At 40.4% G+C, this 26,814-nt stretch overlaps 1 protein-coding gene across 13 annotated transcripts in view; it reads right to left on the bottom strand.

The window, feature by feature from the left end:
• The window catches only part of WNK1 (WNK lysine deficient protein kinase 1), a 108,666-nt gene that overhangs the window by 7,620 nt on the left and 74,232 nt on the right, over nucleotides 1-26,814 (bottom strand). For 6 of the 13 annotated variants that reach the window (XM_087765054.1, XM_087765041.1, XM_087765043.1 and 3 more), the window contains 17 exons: nucleotides 25,286-25,759; nucleotides 23,865-24,146; nucleotides 23,093-23,184; nucleotides 22,366-22,528; nucleotides 21,697-21,813; nucleotides 19,249-19,422; nucleotides 18,422-18,473; nucleotides 18,120-18,260; nucleotides 16,344-17,767; nucleotides 13,520-13,603; nucleotides 8,804-8,890; nucleotides 8,057-8,123; nucleotides 6,460-6,539; nucleotides 5,258-5,916; nucleotides 4,096-4,298; nucleotides 2,685-2,879; nucleotides 1,312-1,404 (listed from right to left, as the gene is read on the bottom strand). In XM_087765054.1, coding sequence (XP_087621180.1) covers nucleotides 1,312-1,404; nucleotides 2,685-2,879; nucleotides 4,096-4,298; nucleotides 5,258-5,916; nucleotides 6,460-6,539; nucleotides 8,057-8,123; nucleotides 8,804-8,890; nucleotides 13,520-13,603; nucleotides 16,344-17,767; nucleotides 18,120-18,260; nucleotides 18,422-18,473; nucleotides 19,249-19,422; nucleotides 21,697-21,813; nucleotides 22,366-22,528; nucleotides 23,093-23,184; nucleotides 23,865-24,146; nucleotides 25,286-25,759 — 4,387 coding nt within the window. The remainder of the gene's footprint in view (nucleotides 1-1,311; nucleotides 1,405-2,684; nucleotides 2,880-4,095; nucleotides 4,299-5,257; nucleotides 5,917-6,459; nucleotides 6,540-8,056; nucleotides 8,124-8,803; nucleotides 8,891-13,519; nucleotides 13,604-16,343; nucleotides 17,768-18,119; nucleotides 18,261-18,421; nucleotides 18,474-19,248; nucleotides 19,423-21,696; nucleotides 21,814-22,365; nucleotides 22,529-23,092; nucleotides 23,185-23,864; nucleotides 24,147-25,285; nucleotides 25,760-26,814) is intronic. The other 7 variants (XM_087765042.1, XM_087765048.1, XM_087765052.1 and 4 more) reach the window with 4 other exon arrangements.

The raw sequence follows: 26,814 nt of genomic DNA, 5'->3' as shown, positions 1-26,814 counted from the left end.
TAGTACTTACATCCCCATGAATCCACTGAAGTGGGCTAGAGGTATCGTTGAAAAACTGAACAGCCAGGAAAAAACATCCCCTCCCTCTGACTCACTCCCTTCTCAGAGGATGGAGCTGGTTGCATTGCAGCTGTCTCTGCGGCAGGCCAGGCCTAGTTCCTGCACACAGCTCTCTGGCTCAGCTGTGCTACTGCCAACTGTAGCGAGACAGATGCTACAGATGCGTGGTACTGTCATGCAGTGCAGCGACTGAGGGTCTCTTTACAGCACTTAAAGCCTTCTCCTATCAAGTCATTCCGGAGGGTGGGAAACAAATGTCAGACATTTAAGGGGTCCAGCCTGCAGAAGCAGCATGGGAGACGTTGCAGCACTCCCAGTAAAAAGCATCACATCAGCAGCCTCGGCTCAAGCGTATCATTATTTCAATCACATCAGAAGTTTGAGGCTCTCTTGTAAGTCTGACCTAATGTAAGTACAAATGAAAGGATTTTGAAAAGGGCTGCAAGGTAACTCGTGAGGGTTGACAGGATGTCTGAAGACGTCTATTTACCCACCTTTACTGCTCTTCGTTGCACATTTAGTATATCTCCCATTCACAGTAAAAACTTCTAAACCTGGGCCCGTTAGTAGGTACAGATCTTTTGAAAATATTCTTTAAGTATTTTTAAAACCCTCAACACTTCAATCTTTAGCTATCCATCTGCTAACGAACATCAGAAGTCTGTATTAACTGCCTACAGGTGGCATCAATGCTCTGCACTGTAATCAGCACTAGTGCTGAAAACATGCAAAAACACATCCAACTTGCACAGTAAGCGAACTGCTGGAGGAAGTCAACATATTCCCCCCATCAGTTAGTGTCCAACAAAGGAATAATTTGGAAAAGAAATCTTCCTCGCTGTTCCATTAGAAAGACTACCTCCCCTCCAAGTCTCACCTCAGCTAACATGATTATGTTATATTATTATGCTGAAGCATAATTACTAAGGCAGGCCAAAAGAAAATGCCCACGCACCCACAACTTGCTAACTCTCCCCAGTTTCTGTCATTTCACTGAACCGTCCTGAAAAAGTTTCCACCAAAAGCTCAGAGAAAATGAGTGCTTGTTATTATGGGTTTAACAACACAGAATACCTAACACGAGAACCCAAACTTCTAAAGGTGTGCTAAGAGCAGCTCAGCTGAGCCATGGGATGGGAGGGAATACAAAGTGGCAGATGAGAATGGGCTGCATGAAACAAATCCAAGCAGCAGAAAAAACAAAAAGACAAAACAAAAAACAGACAAGGAAGGAGTAAAGGTGTTACACACAAAGAGCCAAGCAGGGCGTACTCAGAAATCGGGTCCTCCTGCCACCAGGCTTGAACGTCACTCTCTCAGATGCACAGTTAAACTTCGCACAGCCTGTGAGAAAACAAAAACGGGAAGAACAAAGAAAGGAGAGGAGAAGAGACAGAACACCACTACAAGATGTTAGCAACTTGAGGTTGGAAGGGTGAAATGCATTAACGTGACACACAAGAATAAGCCTCAAAGTGTGGACCAAGGAGTATGCAGACGCTATATGGAGTGAAGAGACTCCCTCCAGTACCTCCAGACATTAGGCCAAGTTTGCAGTGTTACTCTCCAGTACATAACCCAGCAATAAGGTTGCAATCTATGGGAAAGACAAAACCTGGCAAAAGTATCCAATTTTAAAACGGTACTGCACAACTCTAGATACAGGGAGATAATTCAAGTAGCTCCAAAATACTTGAAACAGTTCATTAAAAAAACCTCTACAGGAAATTCTTCCGAAAAAGTCTGTTTCCATTTTCTGTCTAAACTTCTCCAATTTCAGCAAAAACATGCATTAGAATTGATGTATTCGATCAGTCTATGGCAAAGCTTTTCAAAAAGATGTTCTAGGGGAAAAAAAAAAACTGGAATAGCTAAGTTGAGAGAAGTAAAGGAATCAAGCTATCATCCCCTTAATGACTGGCAAGCAAAAAAAGCCATCCCTAACAAATATATCAGAGCTGTGTCTGAGAAATTATTTGATAACATACTAACTAATAACAAGCAATCCACAACTTGAGTAAATGAACAATTTATCATTCCCACCATTCCATCCTCCTATACTAACTCTTCCTTCCAGGATAAGTCTTTAACTCACAATTGCAGAATATGAGCCTCGTTTACCTTTTATTGTTAAAAATTCCATTGACAGAAACATCCAAAGCAGTTTGGAAGTCTAAAAGGACTCTGAGACTTCAGAAATTTCCTACCATTTCAATTATCTGTTAACACCGAAGCTGCTCTGCCCCTTCCTTAGTCTCACTTCCCATTTCCAACTCCCCATTCTCATCTGTCCCTTCACCCCTTCAGCCACTACCTTTCCCCCAGGTCAGCAGAACATTGCTTGCCACCACCATACTGCATTCTTTTATATTCTCCTTGGTGCTTTCATTACAGCAGACAGGGCCATGCGCTATATATTCATTACTTCAACAACCTCACACTTCACCTACTTGAGAAGGTAGAAATCCAGTTGCAAAAAACACCCTTATCAGCCTCCACACATAGGTTGGAGGCTAGCAATCTACTTCACGCTACGTATTAAAAATCAAGTGTCATCAAGTTGGTCATTCATTCACCAGTAACAAAGGTGCAAGACTCCACACTAATCCCATTTAAAGTCTTACCTTGGCCTGGTGCCGAAAGGCTGGGTACCGAAAGGGCACCATCACTGGTAAAGGCAGAGTAGAGATTTTCGCTAGAAGGTGAAGGTTTGAGGGGCTGTAACAAATGGTTCTGCCCAGTCTCTGGCACACTACCAGGAGGATGAAGAGTCTGCTGTGGGGGCAAGACTGATGGCGCACTTTGAGTTGACAGATTGCCTAGAGGAAGAAGGAAGGCAAAAAGTCATTCAATGTTTCAGTTTCCCCACATCATTTTCAAAGCTTCTCGCATTATTCCCAAAGGACAGGAAAAAAAAAAACCAGAGGTAAGTTTGACTGGAACGTTTACTAGGGAGTGAAGTCACTACCAAGTAACTCAAATGATCAGTTGAGCTATTATGCTAGTGATACAGGAAAAAGTGCTGTGGTGGGGGGAAAAAAGGGTATCATCCTCTGGTCAAGCATGACAATCCAGGCAAGAGAGGAGGAGGGAACTACTCCAGTTTCCGAGAAAGCAGTAAGACTAGAAAAATTATTTACTTAAGTTTTAAGGCAACTCCGTGCTAGCTCACTGTCACATGCTCAGACATAGCTCCCCTATCATATAACAAAAGTGAGCAGCCAGGGTGACTGGATACAGAAATTGCGGCATGACATGGAATTACCAAAGTGAATGTGCAGGAAGCAGTAACAAATATTTCTGCTCACAGTGCTGGCCCTCCAATATTGTTTACTCAGTGCTACAGGATTTGAGAGACATCTACAATTATCCAGCAAGCATCTGATATCCACGTCATTCAAACAGTAAACAGAACTATTTTTCCGAGTTCTGTTTATTATAAAAATGGTTTTAGTAAGAAAGGAAGCCCTGACAATTGAAACTTTCTCAATTTTTAAGTACAAAAAAATTGCAACTCCATTAAAAAAATCACTACTTTAACATCCATGAACTGTGACTAAGTCTCTGAAATGTAAGGACACTACTAATACCATGCTTAAGTGCTACTAAAGTAGAAAAAAAAAAAGCTCTGAAGATGACTGAAGAGACCAGCCCCATTCTGCAAAATCAGTTTCAGGAGGCAACAAGAGCAGTTCATCTTAAAGTAAAAAAATAAATCAACGTTTTCCCCCATAATGTAAATTTACACTTTTCTTCCTAGTTAGAGCCCTATGACTAATCTCTAAAAAAAATACAAATCACAACTTTAAAACTGCTCTTACAGAACAACGTAACAGTATCTTTTAGTAGATTGCAAAAGTCACAAGCAAGACTACCAAAAAAAATTCAAAAATGATCTAGTAATCCGGGCAGTGGAGGAACTGAGACACACACTTCCCCCCTCCAAAAGGCAAGACAGACACAGGCATAGATCTAAGAATGAGGGATGGTACCTTGTCTGGTTTATCTACTCAAAAAAATTGAAGAAAGTCTTACCTGATAGCTGAGGGCTCTTATTTCCCTGGGAGCTGCTACGACTGGACTTGCTGCTTTTTCCTTTAGTAGGTCGTCTCCTCCTTCCTGAAAGGGGTGCAGCTGGTGGAATAATTACTGCAGGTGGGGCCTTTCCCAATTTCATGTACAGTGACTCAATTTCCTGCTTCTGGCGACTCTGCAGCTCCTGGATCTCTTTAAGGTGCCTAACAAGTTACAAGAGTATGACTTACAAAAATTATATGTATATACATGCATGCATACAATCCCTCCCCTCCAGTCAAGCTTGACCAGCTACTTTGGTCAAACTCCCATTAACATTTAAGAAAGGAGGAAATAAATCTTTTCCACAAATAACCACTGAACACACGTGGCATAACACTTGCCATTTTCAATTGTGCCCTAACCCTGGCTAGAATTCCAACACAAAGTTCCCAACATTGTAATCATAAAACCAGAATAAATGGAAGTACAAACAAGAACATACACGTACTGTAGAAAATCAAATCATTCTGCATTAAAATGTTACAGGAATAGCTAGAATACTCATTTTCTGAGACACATGGCCTTGGAGACTTTTACATTTGTATTTCCTCAGGTTTTTTTTTTTTCAGAGCAGTTGCAAACACAAGATTTAAAATTGCTAGCTGCCCTAAAAAATGTTCAGCTTTCAGTATAAATAAATTAGTGGGTTACATTGCTTGACTTTAAATTTTTTTCTAAGCCAACAAGGACTCTTCAGGAAAAGAAGAACCATTAGAAATGTCAGAAACGCGGAGAGTTATGTGCCATTTTCAAATCAGACACCACTATTCCCATTAACTACTAAACTTCAGTGATACGCAAAAGCTTCAATACATCTGCAGTATTATCCACAGTGAAGCAATAAATCTACATATAAACACATACAACACAAGGTTACAGGTTAGAAAATTAAGCACAGCAAACATGTATATACCTTTTTTGTTGTAATTACGTACTACTTGCCCACTAAAAACATCTTACTTTCCACATAAACACTGACAGTGGGTCCTGGCACTTAGCAAAGGTTGAGTCTTTTAAAAATTTCACTTTTGTTCTTTGTGAAAAGTAAAGTACAGATGAAATTCATATTAATCCTGTTACATATATTTCATACATGATCAGACAAGGAAAAAAGCCTTACTTCTCCCGTAACCGACGGAGTTCCAATTTCAAGTCTTCATCTTCAATATCCGATTCATTGTCGCTGCTCATGTAGGAAGAGTTGAATGAGTTGCTAAGGCTCTGAACAGGGAGGCTGATCTTCGACCCCAGGGGCTGGAGGGAGTCTGGGCTCCCTGAGCCATCATCCAAATCCTTAGCCATCCCGCTTAAGAAGGCGGCCTCCGGTTCAGAGGATGGACCATTCATGTGTGGGGACTGCCTTGACTCCAACTCTTTCTTTGGAGCTGCAGCTGAAGAAGCAACTTGTTCCAAGTCCACAGAGAGAGGAAGAGTCATTGGCTCTTTCTCTGCACAGCTGACCTCATCCTGAGTCTTTGACACCGAGAAGCGCCCCACTTGATCCGTTGTTGTTGTTACCTGAAAGCGTCCGACCTTAGTAGGATGACCAACATCCACTGGTAATTGCAGCACAGGAACTGCCTGAGGAATGCCATCTACCACATCCAAGGAAGAGTCAGCGACAGCCTCACTTTTCCGACTGCCAGCCTGCTTTACCAGTGTACTCTCTGGGCTACTGCCAGAAAGAGATGAAGAATCAGTGGAGGTGGTTTCAAATTGCACCAGCTTAGTTTCAGGTTTGTCACCCTCTTTTAGCACATCATCCACTGCCACGGATACCTAGAATAGAAATGCAATCAAGCAGACTTTTAGTTCTTTCTTAACATGATGCTTTTATCTACCTCAATAGTAAGATGCATCTGAGAGGGAAAAATAACTTTTTTCCTTGGTACGCCACAAAGCAAGATACCGCTTCCCTCCAAGTAACACACTGCCACACAAAATAGTACTTCTAAGCAAGCTGGAGGATTAACTCCAAGAAGCACAGCAGATTCAGAGGGGACTTCCTTCACAAACAGGACATAATACAGCGAACATCTGAGCATTGTTAGCCAAAAAGCAGTTAACATTAAAGACCAAGGCCAACCGTTACACGGCTAAGGCCTGACATGATGAAATGCTGTATTCACAATTCTAGACCTACATAATCTAGTGCAGCCTCTGCCCTGAATGAAAACAGCATCTGCACAAAGCACTGCATTCACAAGCTCAATACGGACATTTTCTCCCAAGAGACAAGCCCACCATGAGGCACACTGAGCTGGCAGGAACTGCTCAGCAAAGATCCTGTATGCACAGTCAAATCAGTTTAACATCTCCTACCTGAAACCGTCCCATCTTAAGAACCCCAGCTCCTGCTGTGGTAGCCATAGCACTGCTTTCTCCACCACATGATGCTGAAGCTACGGAAAAGGACAATGGGATTAAGAAGAAAATGTGCAACAAATTATTTGAACTCCCGAAATTTCTTTTTATCTGCTTCAAACTCAACTATCAGTTAACTCCTAACAGGCCTTTGGATTCGTGGAACTTGATCTCTTTTTTCAGCCTTACCAGATAGAGTATAAAACTGCAATATTAAAGTGAAGTATTTTTCTATAAAGTTCCCCTGCACAGTATACTTGCTAAAAGTGCACTTTTAGATAGCAGTAAAAAAAGCACATTGATTTCAAACAGGGATCTGAAATAGCCAAAGAATAAAAAACAGAACTGAAATTTATGTAAGAAAAAGCTTATTTTAATTCAACACCCACACTGACTACCTAAATTTCACAAACGCCGGGGACAGTTTATTAATAGAAAAGTGGTAAGTTGAAGAAATGCTATAAACCACATTTACTCAAAGCAGTCTATCTGAAGCTTTCAGAGCTGGATTCTTAGGTGTCAGCTCTTAATTTTGTTGTTGTATGCACTGGCAGTATAAGGTTACAAAGCTGAGAAATAACATTCTATTTTTAAATCAGTTCTATTGGACAGCTTGTTGTGTATATTAAGCAACTTCCCAGTTCGTTTATTTTTACCTTCTAAACTTTAGCAGGCAAAACCCAACTCATTTTCTAGCAGACAAATGAATTCTACGGTATAGTTCACTAGCAACATACCAAAATGGGAATATTTTATTTTCCTACTGGTTTTATTAGCTTTTGAAGGTTTGTCATTGAACTTCAGAGGCACATGCAAGTTAAATAACGTTTACTAGATAGTTCAGAAATAATCTTAGTACCACATTAACACTTTCTTTTGAAAAAGGAAAATTTTTTAAAATTAAAACAACTAGGGGAATACTGACAGGAAAGTCTCATACTATTTTGCAAGTTGTTGGGTGTGTGTCCCCGCCAACAACTGAACTCATTTAGACTTGAAAGTCATCGATCATTCAGACTTCAGTTGTTGATCATCCAGTCAACCTTCAGCTGTTCTAAAGCAGCCAGAAGTGAGTCTGGTTTTCCTACTGCCTTTCTTAAATTTTTAGTAGTTTACCCTTCATTTCTCTATTTAAATAGAAAGGAAATGCTCTTAGGTTAGGAAGAGGTATCCTACATATAGAACACAGCACAATGATGCAAAATGAGAAGTCTTACTGTTGTTGCCAAGAACATAACACAAGACAGAAAACAGCTCCTTCAAATCCTTAAGCTGTACCTTAGCAGCATACTGGAGACCCTTTGTAAGTCTTAATTTAGCATTTTGGACAGCTTTAAATCCTAAATGAGTTACTATAACATGCATATATCATTCCTCTCTCCTGGCCTACAGTGGAAAATTTCAGTCTAGTTATTAAAAACTAATATGATCCTGAAGGAATTGCCATTGTATGGCTTACTAAAAAAGGCTATATCCTTCCAAGTTGCTAGTCTGTTCAATTTTGGATTACATCTGCATGCTGAGAAACCATCTAACATAATCAAGGCTGTCTTACCATCCTTCAGAGACTGTGTTGCTGTTGACACCAGCCCAGTAACCATTGTAGATGCTGAGGGCACAGACTACAGGTTCAAGGGGGAAAACAAAATAAAGTTAAATTAGAAGAATCAGCAGTTTGATTGAATGCCAACAAATCCACCATACTGCATATTACATAATCTTTTATTTCTACCAGGGTCAAAGTATGACCCACGACAAGACGAATACAAGAGTTTTTAACCTCCAAAGCAAGCAACAACAGCAAGAGATTCTGGACACCTTACAACCCCAAGGCTGTCAGCAGAACACCCCCTTTTGCTTTGCAGATGTAATGCATAAGTAACAACTTGGAGATCATGATGTCAATCATTATCTTCATTTTGTTATTATTACAGTCAGATTTCAGATCCACACTTTAAACATCCCTCCCAAATTAAGACTTACATATCACATACTGCGTGTTTAGTGCTCTTTCCCCTTATTCCACAGTCACTTCCCCTTCTAGTTTGGTGACATTAATGACATCACCAGAAAAGCTGGATTAAGAATACCAAAACCAGCCTCAGGAAATACGTAATCTATTGCAACACACAGATTTTTCCTATTTTGGTTGACTCAGTCCCACAAACTGGAAGATGACTCTTCATTTTTATTTTTAAAAGTTTAAAGACTGGTGTAGTCATATTAAAGGCTGTGACCTAAGAGCATGACCTTAAGAAAACACTGAACAACACTGAAAACACTGCCAACATTGCAAACGTACACAGGCAGGAGCAGATGTCACTGGAACAGTCTCTGGACTAAGGGTTCTTCTCAGCTTAGCATCCAGATCTTCCAGTGGCTGCTGGGACTGATGAGAAAAGAGAGAGTGAACAGCTGTCCCAGGTCAGGAGAAATACATCACATTTGAGAAACAACCACCATATTTAATACTAAAACTTAAAAGTAGTCAGTACAGCTTACGTATTTCTATCATGTTCCCTTCCTACGTGTTTCCATTTAACACAGATAGAACAGTAAGACTGGAAGCAATTTAAGCAACACGTTTGGTAAATAACAGAAAAGAACCATTAACTGGAACTTCTGTTTTTCCTGAAGTTAGCATGAAGTTTACATTACCACTCTGAAGAGCTAAACAAAGATGCTGCAAGCTTCCAAGTTCTCAATTTTTTTTTGGTTGGAAGATAACAAAGGTAATTTGTATTATGGTTTATCTAAAATCCTGAAGTAAGAAAGTCAATTAGGAAAAAAAAAAAAAATCACTGAAAACTTCAAGAAGATGCCCATAATTTCAAAAGCAAGCATGGATAAAGAAAGATTGAGGATTAAAAAAAAAAAAAACAAACAAAAACAAACAACCAAAAAAACAACCAGCAAAACAACCAAAACGCCAAACCACACTTAAAAGTTCCCTCAAAGAAGCTATCTGGATGGATTGACTTGAGGAGGAGGAAGGGAGAAGGGCAGAGTCTCTCTCAAGTAGGCTTATTACTTAGATTTCAGCTGTTTGAGTTGGCATCCAAGACGATTTTTGAACTTGGCCAATTGAGTTGGCGGGAAGAAGAGAAGAAGAATTACCTAAAAATATCTTAAAGATAAGAAAAGTTCAGATTCACTAAAAATTCATTAGGGCCATATCCCTAAGATACATAGGAAGAAGAAAGTGTTGGCAGATGTCACTAAGTTGCAACTCTGACCCTGTGGAGCAGAAATTTCCATCCAAACTTTAGCATCATTAATCTTTCCAAGTCTTCTATATTAAAAAGCTAGATCTGTTTTTAGAACTGAAGCTGAGGTCATGGCCATATAAAAACATCACCTTCCACTTTCAAGAAACTGAAAGTTAGAGATACACAATAGCATAAAGATGCTTTCAACAGGTTGCCAGGATCACATTCTTCCTGAATTGTGGATTTCAAAAGACAACCAAAAAACCTAAGAACAATAAACCCCCACCAATTCCATCCTAATAAAAAAAAAAAAGTGGAAGATGATGCAGACTTCTATGACCACTCAGAAATCCAAATGCTTAAGCAGACAAGTGAGCTAATTTAATTCAATAATACTGTAAAATAAAGAGGACATTCCACCTGAAATACTGTGTAATTCTCATCACTTACGCTTACAAGAAGATATTTGCTTCAAGTATACGAAGAGTTGAGATCTCAGAATGATCAGGAACTAAAGATTTCCTTATGGAACAAGGGTACCAAAATGAAGCTTGAAAAATTAATCTAAGTACATGTCAAAAAGCAGTTAAGGAATAAACAGAACAGGTGTTTAAGACTAAGGAACAAACTGTCCAAAACTGGTCTTGAGATGACATGTACTTTGTTTACAAATTAGGAGTCTAGTACTAGGAAAAAAAAAAAAAAAGTTGTGTAATGAGCTCCTGACAGAAGCAGGAAGGAAGGCAAGCCTATCTACTTTAAGACAAGCCAGTAATTTTCCAGAGAGCAGCAAATGCTCTTAACAGTCAATTACATTTGATTCAGTTGGTCTCCTCCAATTTTGTCTCACTCCTAGACAGGCTTTAGAGTTCAAATGAGAAGTGAAATTAGGCAAGCTATTTGCAAAGGACAAGAAGCAAGGGATTTATATTTGTGCTTTTTCCATACCACAAATCCTGCCAGAAATACCTCTGACGAACAGGAAGAAGCCTTTTACAGTGGTACAGTGGCTTGAGTCACCTAAATGGCTACAAGCGCTTTGAGTTTTGGGGGAAAATATTACTAATATACTCAGTTCCAAGCAATGACAATAAAAAGGACTACAAACTTAGTGTGACTGATTTTAAACAGCTGCCTCCAGATCCATTTGCTACCCTTGCTCATGGTAAGAACACAGATAAGAATTATCACCAAATTGTTGTTGTCTCCTCCTCAGTAAAACCATGCTTCAAAAAAAACTGGCTGAAAGGCGTAAACCAGCTTCTGCCTCCAGAAGCAGAAGGAAAAAAAAAGTGTTGCTGGCTACCACTGCCATCTTACAACTCTACATAAGTCAATCAGCTTCTTGCTCAGTTTGGAGGCAGAAGATACCAATTTCTTGATTATACCCACAAGACCAGAATATGGCCCTCATTCAGCCTGCTAAGAAAAAGCTGCATAAAACCAAATACAGCAGCACTCCTTTCCATGACAGATTTCAAGAGCAATACATTCACTTTCATAGTTTTCTTACATAAAGAGCACAAATTTCTGATTTTTCACACTGAATAATACTTTCGAAGTAGTAGACTGATTCTCATTGCCTACAAAAGATTTAAACATGCTTTAATTAAAAAGAAGATACAACCAAGAAGTAGTTCTGGACACAAGGCCACATGCAAGGACTCCTTGATTAAAGGTCACTCATTTGCATTGCTCCATCAGATGAAGTTCAAGAAGGTGGTAGAGCAGAAGCAGACAGGGTGAGAGGCCAACTTTCAGCACATTGTACCTTAGGTCCACCAGACTGTTTCCATTCTAACCTCCAGGACGTACTCTATGCAAACTTAGTCTAAGAGAGATTCTTAAGAGATCACAAAATAATGACATTTACTGAGAGAACTAGAGAAACTGCTGAATAAAGACAGAGCTTCTGCATAGAGACAATTGGAGGGAAAAAAGCTGGAAAACTTAAAAAGGGACTAGTAATGTCATAACCAACATAAAACTACACGAAAGCAGCTAACATGCCCTGCTGCTCAACTCTACTCACACCTTTAGAACCAGGTAATACCATGGTTCTCACATTTGAAAGACAGAAATGGAAATACTATTCCAATGGTATCTTTGAAGATTAGTACCCTAATACATGTAGTTCAGTTTTTACAGTTTTAGCTGTAGAATATGAGCCGTGACAGCTCATTAACCAAAGTTGCCTTAGCACAGTTTAAATTTGCAATTTTCTAACACTATTCCTTTGTATGACAGCCAGCTTAAGCCCTTTCAGATACAAGTTTTCTCATCAAGCTACTGTAAATCCCAAAAAAGGAACAGCTTGAAAGAACTTTAGTTCTTTAAAGAGACGTTTAAAGTTAAGTTCCCTTCCACAGGTGAAAGTTGAATTCAGGAGCTCCATTGCAGGAGATGAGAGGGAGAATGTTACCTGAATGTTATGGAGAGGACTTTCTCAAGATTATCTCAGTCTGCATTAAAATTCTCAGTGGTCAAGAAAACAAAAAAGACAACAGGCCATAATGCTAAGAAGTATTGTACAAATTTTCATACTGTAGCTATTTTATTGGAATTACTTTAAAATTATAGTTAAGACTTAAGTGAATAATTCCTTTCTATAAAAGGACAGACTCCAATTCAAATGTAGCTTTTGGACACATATTCGAAGACTATTCACCGTGGACTCAAGCCACAGGCGGAAGAGGTTAATACTGTAAGAAGCACATGTACACAGGAAACAGTAGATTTAAGACAAAATTACTCTGAGCCTTAAGCAGGCACCACCAGGTACCCCCTTGAATCACATCATCTTTACAGGTTTGAATATAAAACTGGGATGATAATTCTGTGCCAGGTGTTCTTTAATACAATTCTATGGAAAGCCATCTTTGTGTTTATTCACAAACTTCTTTCAAAAGTAGCACAACTCTGTCTCATGACCTTATGGTGTTTGTTCAGTTATTTTTTCAGCTTTTCTTTGCATATTGAAGTGTAGTGTTTCCATGTTACATCTCATTACATAGCATTTAGAAGACCCATAAAACAGTTTTGTCTTAATACTGTTCTTTCAATTACAGGGAGGGGTTCTTTTTTTTTTTTTTAAACAAAAGTGAAGACAGATTTAATCTTTGTGGTCTTGAGCTGAACACCTGTCCAGCTTACATACAAAATATCCAAGCTACCTATTGTGTACAAGGACAGAATCTGAGCAAGGGAAGCCACTGTTACATTTCAACACATGTTTATGATCAGGAGCTTCAAAGACCTTTTGCAAGTCTGAAAGCCTAGTGAAATCAGAGCGTACTAATAACTGGAGGGGGGGGAACAAGCACAAAACAACAAAAACCAGGAATCTGCAAAGCCAGCAATTTTGCATTTTCATTAATGTTTACTTGCAGTATATACTGCTTCCCTAAAGAGCTATTCTTTTGCTACTATACCCTTTTCAAGAAGAAAACAGGTTCAAGTTTTATGCACACACTCACCTGTGTTGTTGTTGTTGGGGTTTTGCGTTTTTTTGGGGTTTTTTTGTTTGTTTGTTTGTTTTTTAAAGTCCTCTAAAGTTCAGGTTAACCCACTAAAAAACCCCAAGCCTGAGTAATTGTTCCTGTGCTTCAGACACTGGGTACAGCAGCCCAAAGGGCAAGCTACGTATCCAGTGCTGAAGTGACTGGCCACCGCTACAGTTACACAAAAGAGGTTACTCAGTCAAAAGAAAAGAAAAACAAAGACATTAATAACATGCAATGGAGAGTTTAATAGAAACATGCTCTCTGAAAGGAAAAGAAGCAGATAACATCTGCCAAGTCGCATAGCACCTGAGTTAGTGAAGGTCCTGGAAAAGGTGGCAGCGGCTCACTGGATGGAGTGCCAGCTGGAAGTTCAGAACCTACTGGTAGCACCTATGGATAACGAAGAGGAAACGCGAGTCCATCAGACACGAGCAACAGAAGGATCAGATACCAAGCTACAGTCAGTCATGTCATACAACAAAAGTCTCAACATTTCTTTCTGCAGAGACTTCCTTCCTGGAGAGTTAGCATAGAGTCTGTAGGGATTTTTGCAATAACGTTGGGAGAAACTGTTTGTTTGCTTTTGTTTTATTTTTTAATCCAGATTATCTTTGAGTGGCCACAATTTCCAGTTTCAACAAGTTGCTGTGTTCAGGAGCAAAGTATCTTGCGGATATTATTTTCATGCCTGCAAGAAATGCTACAATAATTCTTGCAAAAATCAATTAAGTTTCCAAGAAGCTTAGTTTATGAAAGGGTGCAAGAATGCACTCAATCTCCTTACAACAGATCTATGTTAACTGCCCATTAGCAACAGCAAGCTACATGCTTCTGGCAAATTGTTCCAAGCAATACGACTTGGGAACAGGAACTATCATGCCTGAGGATGTCTCCACTTGTTGAGAAGCAGATTTATAGACCTCTCACACCAGTCTCCTGATACATCACTTTTTTTGAACCTGAAGGGTGTTGATGACCCACAGAAGATGACTAGGCCATGCAACTGGGTAGGGGAAAGTCATCCAGGTTACGTGGAAGAGGTTAGAGAGACTGGAAAGGTTAGAAGGAGGCATCAAAGCCTTCCCGCCAGGTCAGACAGCACATTCCAGTTAGTTATTTCCATGGTTAAGGAAGTGGGAAGTTCTAGGAATTAAGTGATCCATTACACAATTTGCAGTTCTTATTGTCGGCTGTAATCTTGAGGCTTAACCACGACTTTGAAGTTTGATAGCCTTATGAGTTATAGTATTGGTCAGCTGGCTTCCCTTGTACGACAGCGGGCACTGCCGGATACCTGTAATTGGCCCAAAGTCTACTCTGGTCCTCAACAAGCAGAACCAGTTCTAGCTTGCAGTCATGTTACCACAGCTTAACTAATGGCTCAAATTGCAGTTATAACTGCCCGGTGGAGGTACACTCCATAATTATCTATCCTCCCAAAAATGTTGTTTCAGCAGGAACTACACAAAGTTGCTTTACCTCAGCTTTTGCGTGCACTAGGAACGTACATGTGGACATTACCTCCTCTGAGGCATGTTGAATTGTTAAGCTGTGGTACTTAATCATTTAGTTTATAAATAAGAAGCAAAACATACTTTAAATAAATTCATAAGACAAGTCAAAACACATTTAGCTGTCTAGGTTAATAGGCTGGCCATAAACAAAATAAAATACATAGACAGTTTAGTAAATCCCAGAAAACAAACAATAAGCTCCTTAAAGCTCAAAAACAACACAGAAAGTAAAACTAAAATTAAGCTTTGAAAAAACCAAATTTATAACTGAAAACTTCAGAGGAGGTAGTTTTCCCACAACTGACATCAAAAACCCCAAGCATTCATTACATTTAAACCCAAGCCTTTGTAATTACAGGTTTGCAGCTGGCAGGTTTCTAACTGCTCCAACTGTTCCTGAACCAATACCAGTTTTTTATTACTTTCTAATCTTTCTTTTCTAATTCTCAACTTCATTTTTATATAGATGAATGCCTCTGTGTCTAGATTTCCTTCCCAGCTTCCTTGGCGCGTATTCCTGCTCTTCCATGGCAGAAATTTTCTACTTCATTTGCATATGAAGAGTACAAGGGAAAGACTACTAATGAATGGAGATGCTAGGAGCATTAGCTCAATTCGAACGGCCTGAAGCTGCTTAACAGCAAGGCTGGCTAAAGAAGACCAACACAAAGTGTTGGTGAGTGGAAAAGAATATTACAGAAACAAAAAGAAGTGAGTACTAAGGTTTTTGGTTTGTTAAACACCTGAAGGTTTGTTCAAGCTATTTCCATTTAACTTTGAAAAGGAAAGGGCTACCAATAAGTTTAAAATATTGAAATGCACTGTCTCCCAACACAGAGCACCATTTAAAAGAAAATAGGTAGTCTAATCTCATCTCACATATTGATACTTCTGGTTAGTGAGCAGGTAACAACATCCACAACATGTCTCAAGTTGTTACTATACATCATGACTCTCTTTCTGAAAGTGTTTGAAGAGCACGATTCAGTAAACAAACAAAAAAGTGTGTTTTCAGATATCCAGATATCGTTTACACTTCTCAAAATTCTGCTTTCACAACTACAACATTTGGAAGGAAAAGAGTATCCAGGCACCACATAAGCAGCAGAAGACTTTTAAAAAAAAAAAAAAACAAAACACAAAACACTTTGTCAGGTTTACCCTTGCCTTCAAGAAACAGGCTAACGATAAGAAGCAAAGCTAAGCTACCCTACTTTCTGAAACATACAACAATGCCATCTCATTCTAGTGATCATGTACAAGACAAAAAGCTATTTAAAGGAAGCCTTCCAAATTCTATTTGAAAATACAACAACAACAAAAAACCAAACCACAGTTGCTTCACTCTTTGTAGTTTAGGAGTAGGATAAAGTAACAGCAACACTACAGAGCTCTCTGAGGCACAATATAGAATTGGACTTTTTTTTTTTTCCTCAATATGGACAAAATAAAACACCTCTTGGGACACAAAAACCACCAGAGCATAAAACTTTCAATATTACATTAAATGAAGACACCTCTGCCTGAATAAATATTTTGCTTTATAAAAGGGATTTTGCTCAAGAAGGCTGTTTCCTACAATACTTGAATATTCACACAAATGTTGCATTTCTTACCGGTACCCTGCTAAGAGGGGGCTTTGAAGGAGAGGTCCCTGGTTTCACTACTGCTGTTGCAATGCTGCTCGACGCCGAAATATAGCTGACTGGGGTGATCACTTGCCCGGGAGTGGCAACTGGTGTCAGCACTGGCAAGCCAGTTGGTCCAAGAGGCAAGCTGCTCGGGGGTATACAACTGCTAATGGATGTCAGGGGTTTAGTTGGTGCAACAGCAGTGGTTGGTATCCCAGGAATAACTGTAGTTTCCATTACCAATGACGTCTCCAGAGATACTGACGGATGCGCTGTTCCCACATTACCATGTTCACTGAAGAGAGACCGTAGCTTTTCTTCCAGGGTCTTTATATCATCAATACCAGGAGCTTTAGACTGAGCATCAGCATCAGCCTCCAGACAGTGAATATGAGGCTGATTGGGTAATGGAGCTGGTTGAGGCTGGCTGTGTATCAAAGTTTGCTGTACTGCAGGCAAGTTAGTAACTGGTTGTGGTAAGACACCAGGTAAGGGAACCTGGGGCAACATGGGTGTTGCACCTGGAATCTGGGGTAGGACGGGTGTTGATGTAATTCCTGATGGGACCAGTAAGGGATGTATCACTGGCTGAGTGACTGAACCACATATGCTTGTTGCTACTGAGGACGATAAAGGTGCAGAGATCGGAAGAGATAAGCCAGCTGCACTGCAGAGCTGTGATTTATCCATAGACTGCCCACTCTCAGGTAGTGACTGTGGAGCACTTACAACTGTTGTTTCTGCCAGATTGGAGACAGAGCCACTGCTACTAAGCTGAGGAAGCTGCAAAGCCATATTCTGAGCCAGCGACAGGGCAACAGTTGTCTGTGGTGCTGTCATACTACTAACAATCTGAGGAGTAGACTGAGATGTCACAGCTGGTACGACACCAAGACCAGTGACACCAGGAACCTGGGTAGATGGCAGTGCCAAAGAAGACGGTGTGCTGATGCTGGGGGCGATGTCTCCAGTTACTGGCTGAGCAGGCTGGGATGTGGTAGGTAAGGAGAAAGAAGCAGGGGCGCTCACACTGGAAGCGACACCAGTCGATGGCTGTCCAGATTGTGAGGCTGGAGGTGGAGAAATAGAGCTTGGCACGCTTGCACTTGGTGCAACTCCAACAGCTGCACTTTCTGAAGGCAAAGTAACAGAACCTGGAAGAGAAGCACCTGTGCTGGAGGGAAGAGATATTGAAGCAGCAGCCACAGATGCAGAAGGTGCACCACTGCCTGCCATAGTAGAAAGTGCAGGTGGAAATGGTGGTATTGTTTGATTGAACACTGGAGGGGCTGTACTAGGTCCTTCTGTCATTTGAGCATGCCCCATCTCAGAGAAAGCTTGCTGCAAACTCAGTGATGATGCCGAGTGGGAGAGATTCATTCCAGGACCATGTAGTGGAGATGCAGCAACTGGAAGAACAGAAAAATGTCAGTCCACCTGGAAAAGTTCATTACAGTATTATTGTCTATTGCTAGACTAAGGTCACATTTACCTTGCAGCATAATAAAAAAAGATTACAAATCCAGGCTTACATTAAGATACAGAATTAAGGTTTCAGAGTCTTGCAGACAGCTCATCAACATTTTTTTCCCTGAGAATACTGCACAGTATCTCCCAAATTAAAATAACTTCTTACCAACACCAGTTCCTTACTTCCCCAAGTACTTTAAGAGGCGTTTAGGAACAGTTCAGTTAACTAACTTCACAGTTTTGATGAACATGTCTTAGCCATCAGATTTTAAGAGGTTAGATAAAACTTACCCATATCTGGGGTTTCTTTTCCTCCAGGAACAGCAGATGTGAAAAAGCCCTGTTCTTTTAACCGACTCTCAGGGACAGGGCTGACAATAAACCGTCTTCCTGCAGAATGGACAACCTGGGTAAAGGAGCTAGGAGGAACCCCTAAACAGAAAGAAGTTACATATTTAGTGATACATGGTTGTAACTAAATACATACCCTGCAATATGGAATGTGCACTCCATCATACAAAATAAAAACTTGGCTGCACCCATCCGCTGAAACAGAAAAAGGTAACTGTTGAAAAAAATCACAAAAGACTTACCTATTCTTTGTGGCATGGAAGATGTAGGATCTGGCTGTTTGAACTCTAATTTCTGTAAAGTAAGATAAAATTTAAAGTTCTATTCTGAAACAGAAACCCACAAGATAGTTCTTAAAATGCTAGCTTACTGAAATGTGGGCATTTAAGGTAAGCAGGACTTTGGACCCAAGCACTATTACCAAACTAGTGGAATTCTGCCCAAATAAATGTCAGCTACAGTGCTTTCAGAGCTTCTCAGCTTAGTGACCGTCAATAAAACAAACTGATCTAAACACTTTTTTGTTAACAGGCACTCCAACTGATTTCCTTAAGCATTCCGCAGATAAGTGGATGCTTCAAACTAGTTCTGGGTGGAAATAAGGCAGAGATTCAGGAAATGTCACCCTTTCTTATTCCCAGCAACCAGTTTCAAAACCTGTGTTTTCTAACAGAGCCATCCAATCTCTTAGTAGCTCCCTGGGTAGAGGGCCTGAGTCCAGGCTCTCGGTGTTTAGTGAGCAGCACAGGGCTGGGAGTTTTAGTGTCCTGCCTCACAACAGCCTCAAATCCAAGAAGCCTCAGCATTTAAGACTGTCTGTTTAGTGGACTGTTAGGAGATTCAGCAGCTTCAGAACACGTCAAAAAGCAAGAAGTCTACGTTATTTAGCTTTCTAAATGAATTTTAGGCTCTCACCCTGACATGAAGCTTTCTCTGTCTTTTCATTTAATTATTAAGCTTTGATATTTCTCATGAAAGAAAGTTTCAGTTTCTAGCTAGCTCTACTCACAAAACCATACCACCCAACATGGAAAACACAAATAGCTGAGGCAATCTGTCCTGTACATACCTGCGACCCTGGAAAGAAGCCATCATCTTTTGTCCGCATACTCTCCAAACCCTGATCACCTTCTGGCTCCACACTTACATCCTCACTCAGCATTTCATCTGCTTTCTCAATAATCTCTCGTACCTGGTCTACGAATGAGTCTCTCTCAGTTGCTAAAATAAACTCATTCTGCACCTGTAAAGAGAACAAAGCAACACTAATTTTCCACAAATTATGTCAAAACTATACATTGAATAACCATAACTTACTTCTGGTGTTACTGTTTGTCCTCCCTTCACTGTTCTTACGCACAAGATAAAAAACTGTGACACCTTATAGAAAAACAACTGTTTCTAAAACTATCTCCGGCACAGAAGTATTTGCCCTAGTTTACTCTTTGCTGTGGAACAACATTCAATCTCAGTTCTTCAAACTGTCACCTCAATCTTTGCTTAGCATAGTTATATTTTAAAATTAGCAGCCTCATCTTACTGCAGTCCCTCATATCCAATGTAATGTACATTAAGAGCCACACTTAAAAGAAACTATAACATAAAAAAAATTTGAAAATTCTGTATTGCAAGTTGTGTTCTGCGCTTTTCTCTTTCCATGCCATATAGAACCTCTGCTCTGTGCAGGCTGCACATCACTAACTCGCCAAAGTCTGGCTGTAGTACATAAATGCAAGAACTAATTACGTTCCCCATATGGGGAGAGGAAGATTGTTCAGCCTATCTAATGTCAATACATTGTACTGCTTTATAAAAATACATTCTGCTGCTTATGCTGGAGGAAACAAGCTTAAACAGGTATACTTGGCATTTAGAAAGACGTTCTTAGTTTGGTCTGACCCATGAGAAAATTCTGTCTCCTGAAATAATGCATGGTAAAACTCTCAGAGACAGCTAGTCTATGAAACAGAAGTAAAGCTGTCAGTCACGGTATCTCTGCTGGAAAAGAGAGAAAGTGCCTTAGAGGTAAAGCCTAAGACATTGTTTTTACATCAAGTTTCTGGGACGCTGGTTCAGAAAAAGGAAAGACAAACATGATGTCCTTATATCAGCCTTTGCAATGCAGAACACTTAGTAGTTAAAGAAACCTTCAGTGCTTTAAGTTGAGCAATGACAGATACCCATATGGGGTATGCCTAATAGTATCCTGATTAAAAGGAAACCAGAAAGTCTTACAAAAGTTTCCTCCACATTCAACAAGAAACTGATGAGCACAAAGTTCCAGATTCAGTTGTCTAAATTAGGTTGCACACTTTCAACTATGTGACTGCATTTTGGATGCACAGTTCACTTACTTTGCTTCTACTCATCTTCAAATACGTGTTTTTTGTTATTTAGGGGTTTTGTTTTGTATTTTTGGGGGATTTTGTATTTTCTTGGTTTGGGGTTTTTGGGTTTGTTTTTGGGGCGTTTGGCTTTTTTTTGTTTTTTAAATCAACCCTACTCTTTTATTCCTCCATAGGATCACTTTAGGTATGAGGTGAAGACATGTGTGTATTCTCTCCATATTTATTGGCACTTAACTTCATGTTGTTGACTTGTTTACACTGCCAATTCACATACATAGCCAAGAACCAATTTCTTTCTCTTTCTTTGAAAGCCATTAGTGGCAAAGAGACCTTTTTCCCGTGTCACTGATTTGGTTCCTTTTGACAGGTATGAATGCAGCACACACCACCTATTATTCTGGCCCCTCTCTAAGCTAAAAGATGAATGCTGCACAGGTGCCCAAGAAGCTGGCAAAAGATACTGCTTTTTGTCATCCCCATTCACTTCAGTAACACTAAAACAACCTCAGTTTCTTTCAGATTGTACCAGCCAAGTAATAAGAGTCTAAATTTAAAAAAAAAAAAAGGGGGGGGGTGTCTATTCCACACTGCACAGTACTCTCATTTAAATGTATCTCTATAGGGCAAATTCTTTTCTATGTTTGACCATTATACATTGAATGGAGAGGTTTTTCCCTTGAGAAAGTCAAAAGCAGCAACAGTCATTACTGACTTTCAGAAACCAGAAAGTGATTCCTATTCCTTACTTTAAGGGCAGAATCTTACCGTTTCAGTTGAGAACAACAGCAAAAAATTCAAAGCTTAAGCCTAAGTTTTAAAGATCTAGCAATGTTTGCTCTTAGAAAAGCAAACAGAATTTGTTTAACCTGGTGCAGTTTTTCAAAAAACTAGGTTGCAAAAAAACAAAAGCAGATTTATTGATAAAACCACAATTCTAAGGTAAAAACTGACACAAATTTTCATGTGAACTAAACATGCAGTATTAACTGTCAATTTGGTATATGACTTTGTGCCCAGAGTCTCTAGTTGTGCTTGCATACCAGTAAGGTGAGCACAAGCCATGCTACATGGAAGAGCAATTCTGAAACACAAATGAGAAAATAAGATTGCTTATATTACTACTGTGATTAAGACTGGATTCAGTTTTTCATCTCTAAAATATATCTTACCATAATTGAAGCTATTTCCTCAGGGTTGTCACCATCCAAATCAAATTTGAAAGTAACCATTTTTCGATTGTGTGTCTCTAGCTGGCATTCCACTACCCGATCACCTTTATTTGAAACCTAAAGCAAAGAAAACAATAGTTCAAACCAAAACCATGAGAATGTAAGACTTGTACTTTAAAGCTCACAGAGACAAACCAACAGTACTGCTCTAATACAAACACATCCTCTCTTTCCAGTCTAATCAATGGTGCCACGTATGGCATCATTTTTTTCTAAGGATCTGCCAGTTACTCAAACCTCCAAGCTCACCTCGTCCACACTTTTCTCTAGAACGCCTGATGCTCCCTTGTTTCTTTGTAGCTTACAGATCACATCACTGGCCTAGCTTTACTAGTAAGACTAAATCAAATATTCTAGAATAGTCTGTGGAATCACTCATGGTTAAGCAAGCCAATTTTGCCATATCTAATGCCCCAAAAAGCTCTTAATAGATGACATTTGGAACACTGACTCCAGAAGCAGAAAAAATACACTGGATAGCTTGTGTGCTCAGGGGGGTGGGGAACAAGACCACACAAGAGACACATTCCTCAAAAGAAAAGAAAATTTTGAAGCTCAAAAAAGGCATCATCACTACCAAACTGCCACTAAATATATAAAAATACTCACGTTTAGAATTCTCAGTTTCGGCCTAGCAGTCTTCTCATGGCGAGAGCGGCTGCGGACAGACCTCCGCATATGACGTTTAGTAGTCCTCCCTTCATGCCTTCCACTAGAAGCTGGAACATTCTCGTTGCCATCACTCAATCCTGAAGCAACATCAGAATGCGCACTAAAAAAAGAGGCACTTTACATTAGTATCCATGCACTCCATAACTGCAACAGTTCATCCTACCATCTGGTATTCTCTTCTGGATAGCAGTAGATGCCTGTTAATCACAGAGTAGGGGAGAAGAATCCTGTCAACACTTAGGGTTGCTTGAATAGCAATTCTAATAGTAATTATTTAGCTACATATCTCTTGCCAACTGAGTTGTACAAATATATCTTCTGAATATGTTTTCAAGCTATTTGGAGTTTGAATCCTGTTTAAGTGCCAAAAGGACAGAAAAATACCCCTTATGATCCATTTGACATGGCAAATGAAAAAGGATTAGAAGTTAAATCACTATACACAATCCTATTTACTCCCTCCATACCCTGCTGTAAATCAAAACTTACTCCAACTCTCATAAGCCTATTTTTCCTCTACAAAGTTTATTTCCTCACATCCTCAAGAACACTCTCAGTGAAAAAAATATCCCTGGTGCAAAAAGATACCTAAAGATTACCCAAGGAAGAATAACGTAACACACAAAATTGAAATTCAGTTTGGTGAAAAGAAAACAATGCTTACCTATCCATAGAGGAAGCCAAAGGGGTAGACTGAGCAGGCTGTGTTGCTGGAAGAGCCTCTGAAGGAGCAGTCTGTGAGACTCCTTGAGTACCCTATAGATAGAAACCTACATCAAGAACCACCCCCAAAGAATACCGTTCCTTTTCAAGTAACCCAGTAGTCTTCAATGTTTCCTCCCAAATCAGTTGTAAAGCTAAAAGCACTACCTTTTCAGAACTTCTAACAGCTGGCATCTAGACAGCTCTAATTTACAAAAGATTCCAGAGCAAACTGCAGTGAAGCAAATCATCATCTGGGGAGGGGCGGGGAGAGGAAATCAGCCATCTTTTCTACTGCTACATGTCACTACAGTTTGCCATGCAGCCACAGTCTTACTAACAGAATGTGCAAAAGGCAAGCCAATGCAGAACAAAGACAATTCAAATTCTCCCTAGCAAGAACAACGCTGCAGGGAATAAGCATAACGACAGATTCTCAAAGGCTATCGGTTGCAGTTTGTCTTTGATAGGGCAAAAATGTTCTACAGTACTAGCAAGAAGTGAAGTGTTAACAGGTTTTTGCCTGCAGGATGCACACTCACTTCCCAACAGAACAACCAGTGGCAACAAGGTCCCCACATTGGCATGACATTCTGCTGTAAGAAAAAGGTCATTTGAAATATTAATTTCCAACTGAAAACAAGCATGGAAGGGATTAGTTCCCCCACACACACACACTGTTGCATAATTCAAACGCCCTAAATGTATTGTTACATTATATTAAACATATTTACCTCCAAAACTGCCTGCTGCGAGGAGGCAGATGAGGCCTGTTGTGCTAAACTCACTGTAGGCTGGGGCACTTGAACCTGTCCTCCAACGCCACCCATGGGAACTAAAACATTCTGCTCCACATACGGCTGCACAACAGGAGCAAGGTAGCCCGACTGAGCCATTGCATCTGTGGGTAGGGGAGGGGACAGTACGGCAGAAGGAATGCTAACAGAGGCCACAGCAGAGGAAGGTGCAGCATTCGAGTCGCCTGGGTATTGAGGCGGCAGCCGCGACGGGAAGCCCTGTAATAGAAATGAGGGAGTCAAGTTAGTGAATGTCAGAGCTAATTAGGAAACGAGTAAAAAAGAAGTATCATTTTCAGGGGCATGTTCCAACCTTCCGTACTTGTTCAAGCACTCCCAAAGACTGTCTTCCCAGAGAAGCAGAGCAAACTGCTCATGTAGCTAAAGCTCAGTTTGTAAGTCACCATGCTTGAACAAGCAAATTCCCACTCAAAGTTCCAAGCCTTAGGCAAAACAGCGTTCATCTCCCAACTCCTGCAGTTGCCCATTTAGCGTAATAGTTTAAGGCCTGAGACTTGAAATGATTTTGAAGAATTTTCAGGCTGAACAACTACTGCTCAGATGTTATGCAACTGCTGCTGATTCTTGAGACTAATCGCAAAAATGCTGTGTTCTTCCTCTCGTGATGAGCTGACCCATGAACCAACGAACATTCCTACACACTGTTTCTGTTCTGCAGCACTCCTTATAATCCCCGTGCAGATATTTCTACATCTACACAATTTTTGTTCTAGAAGAACAATCATATGCTGAGTCACTATTTTTGTCACTATTCAGATTGCCATTTTTACAGCCATCACACAAAGTAGCTGAAGCAGTCTGTGCCCAACAGTCTAGCATTTTGCGACTAGCATCAGGTACTTACATCACGTTCAAGATCCATGCCGTCTGACTTATTTCGAGAAAGTCCGTGTCCCCCCTCCCCACCTCCCTTCCCCTTCCCAGACTTGGAAGAAAATACTAACATTGCTGAATATGCTGCCATTGATTTTCTTTCCAACACATCCCCTGTTTTTAAAAATCACAATTTTTTGGATTTTTTTTTCCAAGTTGACAAATCTCTTGGATATATAGCTCTCCTCTTTCACACAGTTGTTGACCACAGTCCTGCACTATGATTCTGTCATTTTAGACAAATTCCATTGCCAAATATGAAAAACTCAAAACACCAGGGTGTCCAAGGACTTTTTTTTTCTTCCCCTCCTTAAAATGGTCCTTTACCACACAACAGAATTCATATTCATGACTTAATGGCTCTCTTATGAGAAGTGGGGTGGCCAGGGCACACAGTTCAGATCTGGTACCTTAGAGGAACAGGTAAAAATGCGGAGAAGAGCTCTGCTGGCTTGCAACAATACCTGGTAAAGAGCATCTCCAGCAGGAAGTGAAGCTTCAGCAGCTTGTCCAATGCTGACTGGCAATCCCACGGACTGGACAGCCGGCTGCAGGAGCTGCGGGAGAACCTGGCTGGGCAACTGAGCCACAGGCTGCATCAGTGTGGGAAGCTGGCTAGGGACAACGGTTGATCCTACAGGGACAGCGGTTGCCGCAGCAGACGTTGCCAGTGTGAGCAATGGCTGATTCATGCCAGCTGCCATTGAAATGGGCAGTGACTGGAAACCTGGCTGAGCCACTGACACATGAGGAGCTGCTATGGGCAACTGAGAGACTGAGAACTGGGGAACCATGGAAGTTGGCAAGGGCTGTCCCATGGGTAGAAAATGAGAGCCAATGGGGACTGATGGGGCAACTGAAGGCTGAGGGAGAGAAGGTGCTGCAACAGGTAATTGAGGCTCGCCTTGGATGATCGACACTGGTTGGGAAACAGGAAGCTGGGGAGGTAAAGAAAATAGAGATAGATTTTTTTTTTTTTAAAGCAGGGTTGCAGAAAGCAGAATTTTTACGCATTAGTCAAAGAAAGAATTATTCAAGTTACAGCACTCTGTTAAAGTGGGTGGGGAGCACAGTTGGCAGAGTGGCTGGGAAGTTGGCTGGAGTTCCAAAAGGTCCTCACTTCGCAACACTTCCCCTGAAGAACTCAACAGGCTCTTGAAACAGACACCCACAGAGGGTGAAAGAGCCACGTTTGAATACCCTGAAGCACTGACTTGTGCGTAAACAGAATCAAATTCCCCTCAACTCTGTCCCCAGAGCCAAGCCTGCCTTCTTACAGGAAAGAAGTGCAAATCTTTCAACAAATCTGTCAGCTTTGGGTATGGGGACTAAAGCAACGGAGAACGAAAAGCCACTGTGCCAGCATTCAGAGAATGGCAGGGGATATGTCAATTAAAGCCAGCGAACGATGCAACTGGAAAGGCAGTTTAGATGAACAGGCAACAAAACAACAATTTTAAAAACAAAATCAAGGCTCACATGTTCAAGATAGAGATATGAGCCAAAATGAAGTAATACTGAGTAACATAAGCTTCTTGACCAGGGAGTAAAGGAGAAGAGCTGAGTAAGAAAGATGACAGAGTGGAAGAGGCAGTCCTTATGGTTCTCTACCTAAATAACTGAACATGTTTTACACACATAATGGTGCAGAAGATAGACATTGATGGGAAGCAGAGAAATGACAAGTTCCTGAAAATCCATTCATAATATACCATTCATCAATATGCCTCATGATATGTCTGACAATTTAAGAAATCTTTGTGCATGGAAGTGCTATCCCTCCCTCAAATTACTCAACCACTGCCACGTGTGAAAGAAAGGGTTTCCAACACATTTTCCAACAAAACTGACAGTTGTAGTACACTAAGAATACTATTATCTAGATGAATGTTTTGGAACCATTAGAAAAGATGACAAAAGTGAAAGTAGCAGCATGTTGAATTTGCCAGCTGTGAAGAAGAAAAAAAACTGCTAGAAAGAAGAATTTTGTTTA

Source organism: Nipponia nippon, unplaced genomic scaffold (assembly GCF_047370975.1).
Source record: "Nipponia nippon isolate SJK-2023a ecotype South Korea unplaced genomic scaffold, ASM4737097v1 scaffold_3, whole genome shotgun sequence".
Taxonomy (NCBI): Eukaryota; Metazoa; Chordata; class Aves; order Pelecaniformes; family Threskiornithidae; genus Nipponia; species Nipponia nippon.
The sequence above is the reverse complement of the archived record's forward strand: the minus strand, read 5'-3'. Positions and strand labels throughout refer to the sequence as shown.